The sequence below is a fragment of the Corvus cornix genome, chromosome 5 (assembly GCF_000738735.6).
Source record: "Corvus cornix cornix isolate S_Up_H32 chromosome 5, ASM73873v5, whole genome shotgun sequence".
In the NCBI taxonomy this organism is placed as follows: domain Eukaryota; kingdom Metazoa; phylum Chordata; class Aves; order Passeriformes; family Corvidae; genus Corvus; species Corvus cornix.
Window position 1 is genome coordinate 4,141,137 of NC_046335.1, and position 18,166 is coordinate 4,159,302.

General features: G+C 44.8%; 1 protein-coding gene across 3 annotated transcripts in view; it reads right to left on the reverse strand.

Moving 5' to 3' along the window:
* The window catches only part of SLC35F4 (solute carrier family 35 member F4), a 112,987-nt gene that overhangs the window by 13,725 nt on the left and 81,096 nt on the right, over positions 1-18,166 (reverse strand). Inside the window, exons 2-3 of one of the 3 annotated variants that reach the window (XM_039553026.1) lie at positions 7,612-7,800; positions 3,324-3,621 (exon numbers count right to left, since the gene is read on the reverse strand). In XM_039553026.1, coding sequence (XP_039408960.1) covers positions 3,324-3,621; positions 7,612-7,800 — 487 coding nt within the window. Of the gene's footprint in view, positions 1-3,323; positions 3,622-7,611; positions 7,801-18,166 lie in introns of those variants that run through there. The other 2 variants (XM_039553027.1, XM_039553028.1) reach the window with 2 other exon arrangements.

The window sequence follows — 18,166 nt, forward strand, 5'->3', positions numbered from 1 at the left end:
TGGATTTGCAGTTTATTCCACAAGTGGCTGGAGGAGCTGGACTGAGCTACTGCTGCAACACAGAGGGAGAGGTTTGTGGGTGAGAAACCTGCAGTGACAAGTTTCATGTACAATACCAGCTACTTATGGCTCAGCCTGCACTTCTGCTCACTTCTTGTTCTCCAAGAAATCCAACTCTGCCTGGTGTGTTTAGTTCACATTAAACCTGCACCTACCAACACCTTCCCTGGCCAGTGGCTCGAGGCTGGGAAGAGCCTGCAGCACCAATCTCAGCTCTGACACCGTGGGTACATCCTGGCAGGAAGCTGCTCAGTGTCACAGTGTTTGTCCCTGAGAAGCCAAGACACCAGATGGGGAGGCAAAATGCATCGACACTGAAAATGTCACCCACCTACTCCACACCACAACTGCATGAGGACCCTAAATGAGGTCTGTGCAGTGCCTTCTGCTGTGGTAAACGCTGGCAGGGTTCGATTTCCTACTGCTGAGCTTCCTGAGCTTCAGATCATCTTACCCAGCACTAGTGGAAGGAGTTTCAAGCTCTTTATGCAGGACACACTTTTTATTTACAGTGCTGAGGGGATACCAAGAGCCATGTCCCCTGCCTGAAAACAACCAAGACCCTTCACCTAAACGCAGCATGGAGTTCATAACCATGAATTATTTTCTCAGACCACAAGATTGAATCTCTAAGGTAAAGGGTGAAAGGTAAGAAATACACAACTTATAATCTCAAGTATTATAATAATAGAATGCTAGAGTGGTTTGGGTTGAAAGAGACCTTAAAGACCACCCAGTTGCACCCCCCTGCCATGGGCAGGGACACCTCCCACTATCCCAGGTTGCTCCAAACCCCATTCAACCTGGCCTGGAACACTTCCAGGGATGGAGCAGCCACAGCTCCTCTGGGCAACCTGTGCCAGGGCCTCACCACGCTCACAGTCTAGAATTTATTTTCTAATAATTAATCTAAACCTGCCCTCTCTCAGTCTGAAGCCATTTCCCTGCCATGTCCTTGTCAAAAATCCATCTCTCTTGCAGCTCCTTTAGGTATGGAGCAGCCTAAACTTTTCAGAAAGCCAATCTGAAGTTGAGGATTGAGACTCCTGTCCTTCCAAGTGGGATTTATTAAAGGAGCAGTGGCTCTCTACAGTTTTGCCACCCTGGGGCAGCACTCTGCAAGTCACCCACAGGATCACTGATCTCTGCCAAGGTGTCACAGACACTGTTTGTTCAGATCCACTGGGAATATCTGCTGGACAAAATGTCTTAGGTCTTTAAAGCTCCTAGAGAGTAACTACATCCTCCAGAAACATAAAGACAAATCACCTCTGGTCTCTGAGGCAAGCCTGGAACTGGTACAAATGGATTTATTGACAAGAATTAGCCACTGCACAGGAATAAAACAGGCAAACGAAGCAGTAAGAGATCTTACAAAATGTAATAAAAAGCTTTGTAATAGAACAGTATCAAGAATGCAAAGCAAGAAAATACACAAACAATCAATGCAGGTTTGAAAACGCCCCTATTCTGGGGAGGAGGCTGGGTGAAATGATCTCCAGAGATCCTTTCCAAATTAAGTCTGTCTATAATTTAAAACTACAAATGATGCTTTTCAATTCTTTAAGTCACCAAAAAAATCCAAAGCTCATCCTGAGGAGATGTCCATTCCATATCCAAACTGAAAGAGTCTGGACAGTCAAGCTGTAACACAGCACAGACCAAGCAGTTGGTCCCCATGAAGAAATCATCATTTACCAGCAGTTACTTCCTCCTTGGGATGTGAGTTCCTGACATATCTGGAATAAGAAATACTCTGGGAAGATTCCCATCAGCTCTAACACTGGTGTCCCGACTCAACACATTCACAGACCCACTGCAGAAATTCCTGTGGGCATTTAAGACTGTCCTCAACTTCCAAAGCTGAATTCTTAACAGAAATGGGGAAATATATCAACCATTTAAGCACAGGGTTTTTTTATGCATTGCCCCAAATGTTTTGCCCCAAAATTTCACTCTGACAGAAATATAATCAATGAACCAACAGCAGGGGATTTATCTGCAGGGATATTTCTTCTCACCTTCTTCCTTATTTGCTGTGCCATTGTTATTACTTCACCCCACATGCAGAAGCCAAGCTGACATGGTTAATGTTCTCACAAACACTCCAGCAGAAATCTAAATGAAGCATCATTAAAAGACAAAGCACCAGGGTTTGCAGAGAAGCACTTAATTAAGTGCAACTGTTCAATTTCAGTCACACTGATTTGACAGAAATGATAATGTAGGGCCAAATTACATCCCAGATCCTGGCAAAAAGCAGCTGAGGGAAGAGTTTAGCCCTGCCACACTCCACCCTGACAGTCACAAATGGGACTCCCTGTGTGCTCAGTGACAGCAGGAGCCAGGGACGGGTCCCACACTGGCTGATTCCTGGTGGAACAGACAATTCTGCTGGAGTCAGGTTGTTTTCACAGCAAGCCTGCACTGGAACAACAGAATTGGGTCCCAGCTCAAAATGACCCCGTGAACCCCCTCCCTTCCTGGGCAAGGTGTGGTATCTCTTGGTGAGCTGAGTTTTGTCCCGTCCTTTAAAGCAGCTCCCATATCACTGTCAGATCAGTGGAAAAATAAAAGTGGAGGAGGAACTGTGAAATGTCACAGAATGTGAGGTACTTCCAAGCCCCAGAGACAGATTAGATGTGGTTTTCTTCAGAACTGGCTAAGGGGAAGCTAAGCCAGCCTGGTCCTGGTGGTCGGACTGGATGATTTCTTTGGGTTCTCCCTTAACCCTGTATTTCTCTGATTTCCCAGAGCTACTGAAGAGGGATTTATAAATTTCCAGCAGGATGAAAGGGCAGTTTGCATCCTGCTATACTTGCTCAGCATAGAGAGCAAGCCATGATCTTCCACATGGAAACCACCTCCTCAACTCTGAGCATCTTTCTTCTCAGCTAGGAGTTGGTTTGGTTGCACCCAACACTGCTATTCTATCATAAATGGACCGGGACAGATTAATCAGTGGCCTGATCCAGGCAAGAACACAAAATATAGAGATATTAGACAATATAACAGCAAGATTATAAGCAGATTATTGACCTTTTCAACTCATCAAAAAAACCCTTTAACAATCAAGTATCCCTTTATTCAGCACACATCACTCATCTGTCAGCCTCCTGTGAGCTATTTATGAATGAGGTTTTCTGCAGCATGACCTTTATTCTGCCTCCTGACACCACGGGTGGAACTGAGCACAGCAGTGATCTGAGCTCAGCCCTCAGGAATTAGGTTGTTTAAAGGGATACTGCCACAATAAAGCCTACCTGAATTTTTTGATTGGAGACTGCTTTTCCTGCGCAGTTGCAAGGTGCCCGGAATAATAAATTGGAAAAATCATAATGTTCCAGTTTGTTGAGAACCAAGTCATGAAAAAGGGACAGTCAAAGGTCTCAAACGTGATTTTGACAAACTGCGTGGTCCCAACCCAGGAGGAAGAGACGGACAAAATGATCAGGAATCTCCAGATTAGCTTGAGAAACGTGGATGTGCAAGACTGGCATCGTGTCTGGCTGTCAGCCTCTTGACTGCTGCTCTCTGTGTGCGTTTGTGTTCCTTCTTCTCCTGAAAAACAAAAAAAGGAAGAATAGAGAGTTGTACATGTAATGAATGCATTCAAAACAACGCTTGGCAAAACCTCCCCTTCTGGTCCAAGTCACAGATCATCCCTTGCCTTCTCCCTATAACTCCTCTATGTCTCATAAATACTGAAATCCTGCACAAAAGTATTAATAATACCATCTCTGTCACTTCAAGGAGGCAGAACCAAACACAAACACAACACCGAGGGCTGAGGTAACAGTATTACAAATAAGCTGTTGTCACTATTTGCTTCATCAGCCCTTCATTCCCTCTGCCAGCAAACCTCCAGAATAAAAATACATCCCTTGGAACCAACAACGTTATAGAGTCAATTACTGTGCATATAAGCAACAGAAGAGCTCCCTGAGCCTGTAGGTCTGGAGACAGGAACAAGTTCTTATTCCTCAAGACTTTTAACTCCAGAATCACTTTTTCATTTGTAAGCTGGGATGGGGAAAAAAAGAAACAGTTTGGTGGTCCTATGTACCCAAGCAGAGAAAGGCTTTTTGCAGTCAGGTTGGTGTACTTACATTTTTGAAGTTAACAAAGGAAGCTGGACAGAAGTGAAGCTTGGCACGCCTAGAAATAAACCTCTGCACATAAACAAGGAGCGACCGGAGAGTTGGCATTTCCCATTTTAGCACAGTGGTTTTCAGACCCAAGTGCAGATTTCCTACCATGGGTGGGGAGAATTTAATCTCACTGACTGGTGACTTGCTCTCCAGACCCATCTCCCAGAGATGCAACCCATGATCCCTGTTTTGGTTTGCTAGATCCCAGCTGAAAACAAGGAGCACTAACACTGCTGTCCTGGGAGCTCCCGGGGCAGCACTGAGCTCCAACCATTCACCCTGTTTGACCACATCACATCAGTTTGGTAGAAGAAACAGGGAAAACTCTTCTAAAAATCATGGCCTGAAGGCCATTCTCCTATCAATTATCAGTCACATGAATACATGATGTGATATATAGAAGAAATAATATGATTTTGAGGGAAGTTATAGATGCACTGAGTGATAGATGCACTGTCCAATATTCAGCTTTTATGTGACAGAGGTATCCTTTCACACTCAGCCTTAGTTTCCTTTTACATTAATGCTTTTGCTACAGCCAAAAAGAAATGTCAGACTAGGGTTCCAAGCTATTACTGTAAACCAACATTACACATAAAAAAAGATTTATCATAGCAGGGAGTGCATTTGCAGTCAAGAATTCTCCTAACTAGGACAGGGAGCTTTTTGTAGTTGTAATTGTGTGATGTGGTTTTTTCCTAAAAATAATCTGCATTCGGTGGCTCCATTGTTTAGTGGTGAATCAAGAATTTAAATAAAATTACAGGTTTATTAAAAACATGCAGAGGATAATCAGCCACGGGTCTGAAAAGGCAAGCATCCTTTTAGCATTCTCCTTGGCTGCTGAGAGAAAATAGATATTTTTATGGTACTAATAATGACTGACATCTATTGAAAGGTAAATTACAGTTTATTTGCAAGTTAGAATGGCTTAAAAAGAATATATTATAGTAGCATCGACTTGCAGGTCTTCCTGCTAAGTAAAACTACCATGCAATTAGTCCTTTTCAGCTACCACTTAAAATAATCACACAATGATAGAAGAATAAAGCACTTTTAGCCATGCTTTCTATTTTCCAATTACAAAATAATGATGCAATTGGTGTCACTATGCATGACACTACCATCAGCATCTGACTTGGATGTTACAGTCCCAGGTCTGAGTGCAAGTGAAAGGCACAGAAACACACTCTTGTTGCAAGACCTACCTTGCATTTAAAGTCCTGAGTAAGTTTTTAGAAATAAATGTACAGTGAGGAGTTGCTCTAAGTGTTTAATCAGCAGGAATTCACCCCATGTGATGTAGTTAGCAAACAACTGAGTATTCAGGATAAACATGTTGTCTGGGGGCCCTTTATATTTAATGATAATGGAAAGGCATGGTGAGAGGGGAGCTCATTCCATCCCCATATATCTATCTCTATCTACATCTAAGCTCACTGGAGGCACTTAACTCTAGACCAGATATCTGCAATTAACTTAAGTGAAATTGTGATTGATCCCAGTGACAGAGTAGCTTGACAGCTGCTTTCAAAATCCATGGGACATGCACACCTAGTTCCTGGCCAAAGAATCAAAAGGCCAAGATAAGAAATATCTTTCAAAATAATGACAGGGCTTGAACTAGAAGGCACAGGGTGAGCAGGCACATGGTTCCTATTAAAGAGGTTTAGGGATTTCCAAGTCATGAAGCTGGGGCTGGAGCAAGCACTTGTGTTTAGACACCAAACGATAATGAGGAGAGAACAAACTAATAGCCAAAGTAGCTGGGAAACAGCATTCTACAATTGGCAAGCTAGCAGGGTCTGCTTTTGGGGTCTGCTTTTAGATGGGATTGGAACAAACCAAAAGACTTATCCTGGGAAGAGCACGGAAACAAGCTGAGGACTCAGCAAGGATGAAAGGACAGGTAAGAATGCAGATCACACAGCAGGTGACACGAGGAGATGGCCCTGGCCATCTGAGTGGAAAGCAGTGAGCAGAAACACCCCTGGCATGGTCCTTTGGTCCACGGTGCAATTCTTACTGACAAGATGGTCACAGAAAAGCCTTTCTCTTGCAGTTTTCAGAAGAGTGAGATGAAGAAAATCAAAACCTACAGCTTTTCATTGGAACTCTTTTGGCTATTTGGCAACTACACCCTAGAAAATTATATTCTTTTATTTGTTTACCTATTGGGTAAGTCCTAGTTAGACTTCTCTGATGAGGAAGGGAAGATCAGGATAAAAAGGGAAATTAATAAATGCAAAGTAAATGTTTAGAAGAGTATGATGTCCAGGAACTACTCAAGTGGCCTAGAGCCCTTTCTTGGAGAAGATGGGTTGTGATTTTGGATGTACCTTAGTGCCAGCAAGCACAGTTATGTCAGCCTGATATCTGGGAAAACGAGATTTGGTTTTCTGGTATCTTAGCTATGATCTTAACTGCAAGATGTTGCATCCACTCCTTGCAGCAATGATCACCTCCAATACTCCCCTCTGAGGCTTTCCATCAAGAGAGTACTCCTGGAGTACGAGATCACTCTGTTTTCCAATGTGAGAAGGGCTCTTGCTGCCATTGGTGGTGAAGTGACAAGAGGAAGGTTCAGCTCCCCCAAATCCAGTGTGCAAGGGAGATCCGACCTGTTCTTCCTCCCCTTTTTGCTCACAGTATCTACACAAGCAGTCTTCCAAAGAACTTGGGCAATTAAATTATTTCCTTCCAAAAAACCCGGACAGTTAAATTACTTCACTCATTTAAAGTCTGTCCTCCTCAACAGTGTGGCTTAGCAGACTCACAGGCCTGTGGCTGCACATTGTAACTGCTACCATCCCATCCCTGCAGCCATAGATGGACACCATGGTGAGGAGCTCAGCGTTCACCACACCTACAGGTTCATTCGAGCTAAACTCCTGCAGTGAAGTGGGTGATGGAAGCCCTGACGTGCAGCTGACCGATGCTCTGAACTGTGATGGTCTTCCCTAGAAATCCTTCCACCTGCTGCTCCTTCTCTTCCTCTTCACCAGACCATCCGCGGTGCGAGCCGAGGTTGTCACTGTCTCTGAGAAGGAACTCTTAAGGGCCCTGGTCTGTGGCCAGGCTGAAGCTGAGGAGACACAACCACTCTGTGAAATCTAACCGTGTGCTAGGGCTAACCATCTCTGAGGATCTTCCGTGCCTCACGCCGTGCCGGGTACCTAACACACGTCATGTACCTGCCAATCCCAGGCTTCTCCTCCCGTCCGTGCCGCCTTCCTGCCTCACGCCCGGGCTCGGGAAGGACCTGCACGAGAATCTGCTGCTCGCAGCACCGCAAACCAAACGTCAGCATGCTCGGGCCCTGCCCCATCTCTCCAGAGACACAGGGAAGAGGTCTCTGGCAGGCACGCGGTGGCGCCAGGAGTGCGGCTGTGGTTCCTACCTGATCTGCTCTGCCTCTCGACTCTGCTGTGCCGACAGATTCCCGAGGGACTTCGATTCTGCAGCTCAAGAATGGGAGCAGCAGAATCTTCAGCAACAGATAGAGGGGAGAGCTGCCTAGTCATGCCTCTGTGTCTGCTGGGGCAGTTGCCTCCTGGCTTGCATTGGATGACAGATGATCGTGAGGCACCTGAGAAGAAAGAGTTTGCATCAGTTTTGGCTGGAAAGTCCCTGGAGGAACGCGGGGCTTTCAAACAGGCTGGCAGTGAAATGCATACAAAAGAAAGCGCACAGCAAAAATGCAGGTTTCAGCTCTGCTCAGGATAAAGCAAATAAGTGAGTAAATAAATACTTAACTCTCTCCCCCCTTATAGTTAAAAAGGTGCTGCACGAAAACCAGTCTTCCCCCTGAAGAAATGAGAGCCCCATGCTGCAGTGTATTCTCAGCCCCATGGCTCCGTCCATAGGGTCTACACAGTCAAAGGAATTTGTACTCACGTGGGCCCCTTCCTGAGCACTGACACTGAATCAGGCCAAAGGAGAGGTCACCATTCCCCCTTAGGCTGGGAAGGAGGGCCGAGGAACCACTGCCTCCCTCAGGGCTGGGAGCCTCTCTAGAGGAGAGCTTCCTCTTTCCACACTCCAGAATGATCCTTGAGACTCTTGGATGGGATGAAGCCATGGTCACTCACAGGTCTTTTGGATGAAGATTTCTGCTACAGGATTGAAGATGCCGATTTTAAGCCTTTACAGACACCAAATCAGAATCTCCACATCTTCAGAGAAGTTGCTTTCTCTTCCTCTGCTACATGCAGACAACTCCAAGATGAGACATTTCACATGGAGGCTGGACAGAGGCACGAGGCAGCAGAGAAGACCCAGGTCCCAGAAATACCAGTAGTACCAGATGAAAAATTTTCCAGTGAGTAGGACACCATATTTAATGAGCAAGAGCTTGAAGGGCTGAATTAAGAATCAGGAAAACAACAGTAAGGAGTGCAGTGCTGGAATCCATCAGTGTGACTGGTGATCGATCATGCAAGGACTCCCAAATTTACCAAAGATGTCTCTGTAAGAGGTCAACACATGAGCAGCACAAGAGAGTCTTCTTCTCCAGCAGAAAGTGAGGATGACAGGCCATTTTGGAAAGCATAAATGTGTGTTCACAGCCAGCTGAGATCACCCACTGCTTGTTTTGCAGCTGCTACTTCAACTGGTGACCATCTCACCTAAACTTGTGGAATGTGCCCGTACCCAGAGCAGCCACTGACCTTGCCATAACTTGGAAGGATTTAATATGCTAATCCCAACTATTTCATATTGAAAAGAATACAAAAATAGGCACAAACCCCATGTGTAAGGTGCCACATGTGCAGCAACTGTGGCAGAAATCCCAAAGGGAGATACCGTTTGTTGCAACATGAGCCATTCCAGTACACTTTGAGCAAAGAACATCAAACCCAACTACTACTTGAAAGTATATTCCAAAGCAAGGGCTGTATCCAAGACTCAAGAATTGAGATAGGACTCTTGTCAGAGTTCATACAATCACTTAAAGCTGCATTGGGTTCACCAAGTCTAACAAAGATCGATGTATAAAATATGGAATTATACAGAAAAAAAATCATCTCTCAGCCTATTTAGAGCCTGCAAGGTTACTTTTTACCCACCAAGTAGATAAGCGACCGAATCAGCAGCTGAACCCCACCAGATGACCTTTCTCAAGATGCTCTTCCCTTTCTTTTCTGTCCAGTATGAGAGAACTCTGACTCAAGGGGGACACCCAAGTTTACATTCCAATTGACCATGAAGTCCTACAAATCCAATCAATGCAGTAAACAACCCACACTCTGTGACAACAGACCCACAAACCCACTTTGAAAAATTAAGACCTACATGATGAGAAGCAAGCTACGCACTGTGTTGCCTCTCCTCAATTTTTGATGAGCATTACTTTGTAAAGAGCTTTCTAGAGCCTACTGGATGTTTTCAGACCTTTAAAAAGCCGTTCACCTTCACGTATTTACTTTTTAATGGAGAAAATAATGATCTAGCAGCCACACAACTCCCTGCATGACTTTGTTCCACTTATTTCAAAACTCCAAGAGCTACCTCTCCTACTGGTCAAACAAGAATAACATCACATACTTCATAAGACTTAGTAAACAACACACGAGTTACTCTTGCAAGTTACACCTTCATTTGTCATCTGAAAATTAGTCCCAGCCTCCACGAGGTTAAGCCAATCACTACCTTTGGGGCGAAATATTCAAAAAGGCATTTCTGATTTTTCAGGTCCACAGCTTGAAGAGGTTTTATTTTCAGGAAGTGTTTGTTTGTTGACTGCCTGTCCTTGGAGAAGAAGCCACCGAGGTGACTGGCTCCAAACCACTCCTCGTTTTGATGTTCATCACTTAAAAAGATTTCTTTATGTTGAAAGACACATGTTATGTCTCGATTCCAATTCATTTCAGAACAAGATTCACATTATACTCAGCAGAAGTCTAGCAGGTGACCTGCAACCAAAATTTGATGGAAGACTGTTTTTCCTCACATGCAAAAAGAGCTCTGAATTATTTGTATCTGGTACAACAGAGCAGCATGAATCTTCTCTTGGGCATTGACAAACCCAGCAGGTGAGACCAAAACTGTAATTCAAGAGACTGCATTAAATCGAAAGTCTCTGCTTGATTTACTGAACTCTTCTTCCCTTATATCTGAAGCAATCAGACAGCACAGCCATTTGTCAGTATTTCATTGTTACAGCCAGAAAGAGTGGGACACCTAATGCTGTTCAATCTGAACGTATTTTAAGGGTATCTGTTGATTGGGGGGGGGGGGGTAAAAAGATAATACTGGGCTCACTTTCCAAACCTGGAGCCAGCAGCAGGGACAACGAATCACCATTTGCACAGCTGAGCAATGAAACCTCCCAGGTGTGCAGTGTTACCCCACTGGAGAGGAAGGGAAGGCAGAGCTCATGGAACTCTGGTTCTTTGTCTCACTTCACAACTCTCAGCTCTTGAGGAGGAATCTGCTAAGACTCTCCAAATTTGGAGGGATCAGCAGCAGCATTTTCCACTGAACTTCCATACACAGAATAACGGAACCATAGAATGGTCTGGGTTGGAAAGGAACTTAAGGTCATCTAGTTCCAACCCCCTGCCATGGACAGGAACATCCTCCCCTGGACCAGGGTGCTCAAAGCCTCATCCAACCAGGCCCTGAACAACCACCCCAAGCAGAGATGTGAGCATGGGGTGGGGCTTTTTACACAGTTTGTGGCTTTAGCAGGCAGGAACCACAGGCTGAGAACGAATCTACATTTTGGGCGTGCTTTGCTATCTTAAGAGAATGCTACTGGAAGAAACTGGGAAAAAACAGGAATAACCTTGCCAGACTGTCAGATCTTGCTGCTAGAAGTGCTCCTTGGAGGTTGTAACCGAGTCTCAAAGCAAGACTCTGCCAACGGGATTGACCAAAGAGGAAAGAGAGAACTGGAAAGTACCACACACGATTGCATCCTGCACATCTTAATGCACCAAATCCACCTGGATTACTTTTCATTATTGAATGAAAACAAATCCATGCTCTTTCCCATTTTTTTATGATTACTTTTAGTTTATTAATCTGTTTCAGCAAATCTATTTCCTTGCCCTGCAAATGTAGATGCTTTATAGCTTAAGAAGTAAGGCCATTTCTCTGCACATGGAGACCAAAGGGAAACCAGCAGGGGAAACACATGGCTTTCCCCATGACTCTAACAAAGTCTGTCCCCATCTTGCATTAATTATTATACACATATCCCAGTGTACTTTGATTTAGCAAGGTAATTGACTTCCCTCCAAATTATTATAATTTTGAAATTAAGGGGCTTTCAGGCAAAGATATAAGAAACAGGAATAGCAGTTCTTTACTAGTATATATAACAAGGCAATAATACAGAAACACTGGCTTAACCTGACAGAGTCAGGATAGGACCTGACACCCTGCCGGGCAGGGTGGTGGCAGTCACAGTCCCATTAAGGGGTGGCTGCACCCTCTTTGAAGTGATAGAAATGGTTCTGTCAAAGAGCTGACCCTGTAGAAGGGTCTGGTGTTCCTCTGAAGGTCCAGTGGTGATTATGTAGCTCTTGTCCTCTGGGAATCCAGTAGGTAAGGGCTTACTGTGGAGTTCCAAACCTCAGATTATATCCAGGTAGGAATGCTTGTTTCCTCCCCCTGGGCAGGGCATCTCACAATGGGATGATGTAATTTTATGAGTCATGCAGTAAGGCTTGATGGTCCATTAACAGAAGATACCCTTCCGGAGGGAGTTATCAGGGATGTGTCAGGGAAGAGATAAAGAACACTGCCCCACCTGGTTTTAGCAGCTGGTGATAGAACACATACTTACGGTTACATCTTACATTGTAGCCTATGACAACAACCCATGGCATTTCATTTGGACAATGATTCAGGTCTCACAGTTGCTACTAAAAGTGAATCATAGAATATCCTGAGTTGGAAGGACCCACAAAGATCATGGAGTCCAACTCCTGGCCTTGCACAGGACAACCCCAGGAATCCCACCATGTGCCTGTGAGCATTGTCCCAGCACTCCTTGAGCTCTGCCAGGCTTGGTGCCCTGACCACTTCCCAACCACCCTCTGCATGAAGAGCCTTTTCTTAGTATCCACCTGAATCTCCCCTCACACAGCTCCATGCTGTTCCCTCTGGTCCTGGATCAAATGGATTGTCAGTTAAATAATCCATGCAACACAAAAATGCAGTCCTGGAACTAAATTCTATGGCCTGATCATCATAGAATTGACCGGGTTTTTTTCTTTTCTTTTTTTATCCAACTGCCCTGATGGAAATTTAGAACCTCTCAAACAGGTAACTTAATTCCCTTCCAAAAGCCATCTGTGCATTCACGACACTGCATTACTGACACAAAGTGCTGGCTCATTCAGAGACAGCAACATCTGGCTTGATGGGATGCGCTAAAATACATTCTCTTTATTTGATTACACAATGAAGTCGATGGTTAAATAGCTGATGATGGAAGTGAGCTGAACAATTTCTATGTGTTATATTCCCAAAGCCCTGCAGAGCACTGGTCACCTCTGGCTACCACTGTAATCAGGAGAGAGAGCAGCTTTACCAAGAGGCCACTCGAGGCACCTACAATCTTTTACTCATCCAGTATTAAAACAGACTTATTTTACCGTGTCCTCAAAATCTCAGCTCCTGATCTATCATTGTTTCTGCACTGACTAAAGGACGTCTCCATTGCACTGCCACGGAAACAATCGCTGGGCTTTGACAGATGGATGGAGGTAGGAGCGGCTCTGGTGTGGTGTGGAAAATACGTCAGTTGAATGTTCCTACTAAATTGGGCCCCGGAGAAAGAATTGCCAATGTTCCTTCACCTGCAGGAGCGAACAGCCGCCGCAGTGACGGACCCGCTCACACCCCACGAGCCCAGTGTCCCCACAGCCTGTGCATGAGCTCCACCTGAGCAGCCACCTCAGCACTGGGAGGGCTGGAGGCTCTCGCAGTGAAATTCTGCCCTTATTGATGCATAGCAAGGAGAGGATGTGAGTTTTGCAGCCAGGGAAATATCAGATGCACACGGAAAGGGGGTTGAGTGGTGCTGCTGCTGGGAGAGGTGAAGAGAGCTGCTTCTGTCCATTTTACAACAAAACCTCATTAGGTTGGGATTAGCCGTGGCTTTAATTGGATTGTTTGCTACTGTTAGCACACAGCTGGGAGCAGGATATGCAACACCATCAGTGACTTAGATCCATAACTTAGTTTATCCCAGCCACTGCCTGTAAAATCAAATTCTGCCCTTCCCTGCACTGGTGTAAACCCACAGCGAGCCAGTACAGCCAGCTCAGTGGTCTGGGCACACACACTGACAAACCTGAAGACAACAGCTGAGAAGTTAAAATTGAAGGACAAACTCTCCCCAACTTTAAATGTGTTCAGAACCAGCCATTTGACCAGGGATATGAAGTCATGATTACATTTACTAAAGCCAAGCAAAATCAAGAAAACAAGCAAACACGCTTTGCTGGCAGCATGCTACACAGGTTTGAGGAATAAGCATCTCTTGCTCAGTGAAGAAAGTTCCTTTCAGTGTGTCTTCAGGCATTTGGAGATAACGTTCTCCATTTAAACACTGCAATGGTCTCTGTGTATTAGTAACGCACAGATGTCTGTTCAGAGTGATGCCTTGTTCATTTATTATTTGCTTGTTCTGGAAGTTTTTATGTTTGAAGGGGATGAGAAGGTTACAATAATTTTTTTTTTTTTTTGTCCTAGGGGAAAAGATTTTCAGATTATAATGAAAAACAAATGACTCAGTGACGGCGTACAGCATTTCTCTTGTACTATGATTAACTATTGTCAAGAGCAGAAAGCAGAAAAAGTGGATATTTTTGTTGTGGTTTACTAGTGACATCCATCAGCAATTCCTGCCAATTATCCCTTCAGTACACAGCCCCCACTCCAGATCAGCAGACAGCAACTTTGCTTACAACTAGGAATCTCAGCAACTTCCACGTGCCCTCCCATCCTTGCAACAAAATTAACTAAGGCAAGGAAGGGAAGTAAATAACTTCAATTTCACATCCTGTAATTCACTTAGCGCCTGATCAAGGGATGTGCCACTCTTCATCCTTGCACCTAATTACCCTTCCAGATGAGCAGTTCCAGCTTATTGGTCAGGGGAGAGAATCCGAGTTAAACAGTCAAAAAAAAAAAAAAATCCCCCCCAGACCTGCATTTCCTTGGCTTTATGATGGGAACAATGTTGGGACCAAGTCCCAGGGGGCTAACTTGTGATTTAGGGCCCAGACTGCTGAAAAAATAAGGACCTTGATTCCCCTTATAGCTACAATCTGGAAAAGAAACTCAACAATCTGAATCAATTTATAAACAGCAAGAAAACCTGGCAGTAACTGGATAGACAGAGGGTAAGACATTAAATCAAAAAGATGTGCCCAACTCTGCCAACTACAAAACTGCAAGTCAGTTTCGAGCAAAAGAAATACAAAGAACTGATGAGAAGGAGCTGAGTGCATCTGCATCTAACACTATGAGATCTGGCAACTTAAGCAATTCAGAATTTAATTAAAACAGCCAGGAATGGGCAGGACCATATATGTGTATGGTCCACGTCAGTTGTGTGAACAACCTGAGATTCCACTTGGCCCTGGCACCTGCAGCGTGTCTGCTCCCAGATGCTCTGGCTGATTTCGGACTACACAGCCAATGTGGAAGCTTCACCATGCTGCTGTCCCAGTGCCTGGTATGATCTGACAGATGAAACCTGCAGTCAGAGCACCACCGACGTCTGTTCATACACCTCCAAGGTCTGGGAGAGGCCCCAGCAAGTTAAGCTGTGGTATTTGTACACACTGGCTGTGCTCGGGATGGAAAGACAGTGAGATCTGCACACATGGTACTGCAAATGCACCAGGTTAATGTTAGAACTAGTAGTAGTGATAACAGAATCACAGAATGGTTTGGGTTGAAAGAGATCTTAAACATCACCTCATTCCACCCCCTGCCATGGGCAGGGATACCTTCCACTATTCCAGGTTGCTCCAAGCCCCATCCAAGCTGGCCTGGAACACTGCCAGGGATGGGGCAGCCACAGCTTCTGTGGGCACCCTGTGCCAGGGCCTCACCTCCCTCACAGGGAAGAATTTATTCCTAACATCCAATCTAAATCTCTTTCCGTTTCAACCCATTCCCCTTTGTCCTGTCATTATCTGCCATGTAAAAAGTCACTCTCCCTCTTTTTTGTAAGTGAGAAATAGTCACTACATAAGTTGCACAAAGGCATCTCCTCACACACCCCCAGATCCCCACAGCCTACTGCTCATCGCTGGGATGGGGCTTCCCTTATTAATTGCTCCAAGTTTGATGCCTCTACATGCAACCCTGATAAATGCCAGCCTGTAAAGGCATCTTTCTGTACATCAGCTACATGTTCTTCTGCTGAAGAACCTGCTCTGAGATGGAAGCTCTTGTGCCAACCAGCGAATGTGCCCTGCATGGTTGGCATCCAGTGCTGTGTCCTAAAGCCTCTGACCAAGGACAGCAGCACAACATGGATCCAGGCTGCAACACCCCTGATGTTCAAGAGCTGCAGCTATTAAAAAACAACAATAAAAACAACAAAAAAAGACATTAGCAGGAAGCATGTAAAGGCACTATTGGGTGTAGGAAAGCTGTGAACTACCTTTTCCAGGGCCCTAAGTGTAAAGGCCACTCTAGAGGACTTCTCAAATTCTTTTTTTCTGAAGTAAGTGGCTCCTGTTTGTATTGCTCTGGGTCGAGGCCTTTCCTCAAAATATACAAAAAAATTTATTGGAAAAACCCAAATCCCTGTTCAAACCTTTGTTTTATCTACATTTTATTGAAAGTATACTTAAAAACACGGAAATATTTTTTTCTCATTTCAGCATAACTCGAACAAATGTATCACTGCCTCTTTTTAAGCATGGACAAGGAATTTCATTGGTTTGACACCAAAAATAACACACCAGCACCAGTGTGGGAGTGTCAGAACAGATCCTGGGAAAGAGGCTTATTTGAGAACATCTGTGGTGGAACTGGCAACTGGAATATGCATTTTGAAACGCAGTGGCTACTCATATTTTAAAGTTACTGGGCATGACAGCATACTTTGATTTTGAAGGAATGTAGAAGGAAGTGGTGCAAATGAAGAATGATTTTTATATGTTGAAATCAAAACTTCTACAACACAAAATGACCCACAAAAAAAAAAAATTTAGAACATCCACTTGGAGTGGAATGTTTTGGACTGAATTCTGCTGTCAGAAAGCGTTGCTGGCATCTCCACTGAGATACAAACACTGTGTTGAAATCTTGTAATTAACCATGACAGCTCTGGAGCCTGGACACTCTGACCTCCCGTGGGGAGGGTATGGACATCTCCTTCTTCAGCACAGAACTTCTCCCAAGCAAAGAGCCTCTGCTTATTGCTCCTTCCTTAACCCCTGGACATGGTATCTGGAACACAACCTGGGAAGGGCAGGACCGGGCACACAAATACTCTCCCTCCCACACCATAAATGTCACAGAGAGCAAATTCCTGGCTAAGAGCTGCTGGGGGAAGCCAGGCCAAGCTGCAGAGGAAGAGGAGGCAGCACAGGGGCACCCAGAAGTGTGTCTGCACCCCACTGTCCAGCCAAGCAAAGCCCATGCCAATGAACGACTCCAGACCATGCGGATGGATCCAATCTCACGCAGCTCCTGGGAAAAGCAACTGATTTTGGCTTTGGCTCATCCCCTGGGAAGGACAACAGGGATGGTCCCACACCAGAGTACTCTGTGAGGAGCAGGCAGCTGGACTGACAGATGTTTTTATTCAGGTGGAGGCAACACCTCCTGTCTGAGGGAACAACACTGGAACTTAAGACCTCTTGTATCCTTATTGCAGAACCAGGGCTTTATTTTAAGCTTGTGCTTACATAAACACTCCTCTTGAGACCACCTCAGTGACAACTCCTGAGTGAGACCTTTGGGACTCACAGATTCAAAGGGATATCTCCTTTGCTGCATCAGACTACAGGTGTTTTTCCACTCCAGATATACCTGATCCGACCCCAATTCAAGCCAATCTCAGGATTCACTGGTCTGGGATCAGACCATCTTCCCACCACTCCACCATTGACTGAGCAAGATAAACACAAATCATTTGATTCAAAGCTGCACACCATCCCATCAAAAAAAGCCCTCTGCTATAGATTTTGCAATGAATTGTATCAGATGTGCTTCCAATTGTTTCACAATTTATACACTCTACTCCAAACCAAAAGGTTAACAATCCATAAAAAAAAAAAAATCCTCTGAAAATCAATCTTGCTATTGCTAGAATTTGGTGGCATTTCCAAAAAGGAACAGCCATTCCCAGTTAAACTCTCACTTTTGCTTTCACTGCCGTAACTCAAGAGCAGCTTCAATAAAAGCCATGAGGCTGCTTTGACATGAAGTTGTTGTGAAAGGAATTTACACCCAGGACAGTCCAGATATCACTCATATGTATCTCATTAACAAATAATTACAATATAGCTTCCACTTTCAAGAAACACTGCAATAAATCCAGGCTGGTTCATGGATCTCCCAAGATCCACAAAGGCAGCCGTCACACTGACAGACAGCTCAGCAACACTTCAGATTTGTATTTGATAGTGTTGACCTACACTACACAAACTCGAGTGCCTCCAGGGAGTGGTTCATTCCAGATACCAATCTTGGGAGGTGAATCACCTCCCGGAGGTGCCCAGCTCTCCTGCTGACTCCAGGAGGCTCTGAGGACTTTCTTGGTACTCACCAAGACTTACATTTAGATGGATGTGGATGAGTCCAAGCCTGACTGCCTCAGACTCGGGCCATGGCAGCACTGCAGTACATTGAGCACATGCTTCAATTTCCTTGCCTGACTTAGAGGCTAATAAGGCACATTTCAAGAAGGGTGGGTTAAAGGAACATTTTCCAGGTAAGCAGCTGGGGCAACAGCAGGGATTTATCAC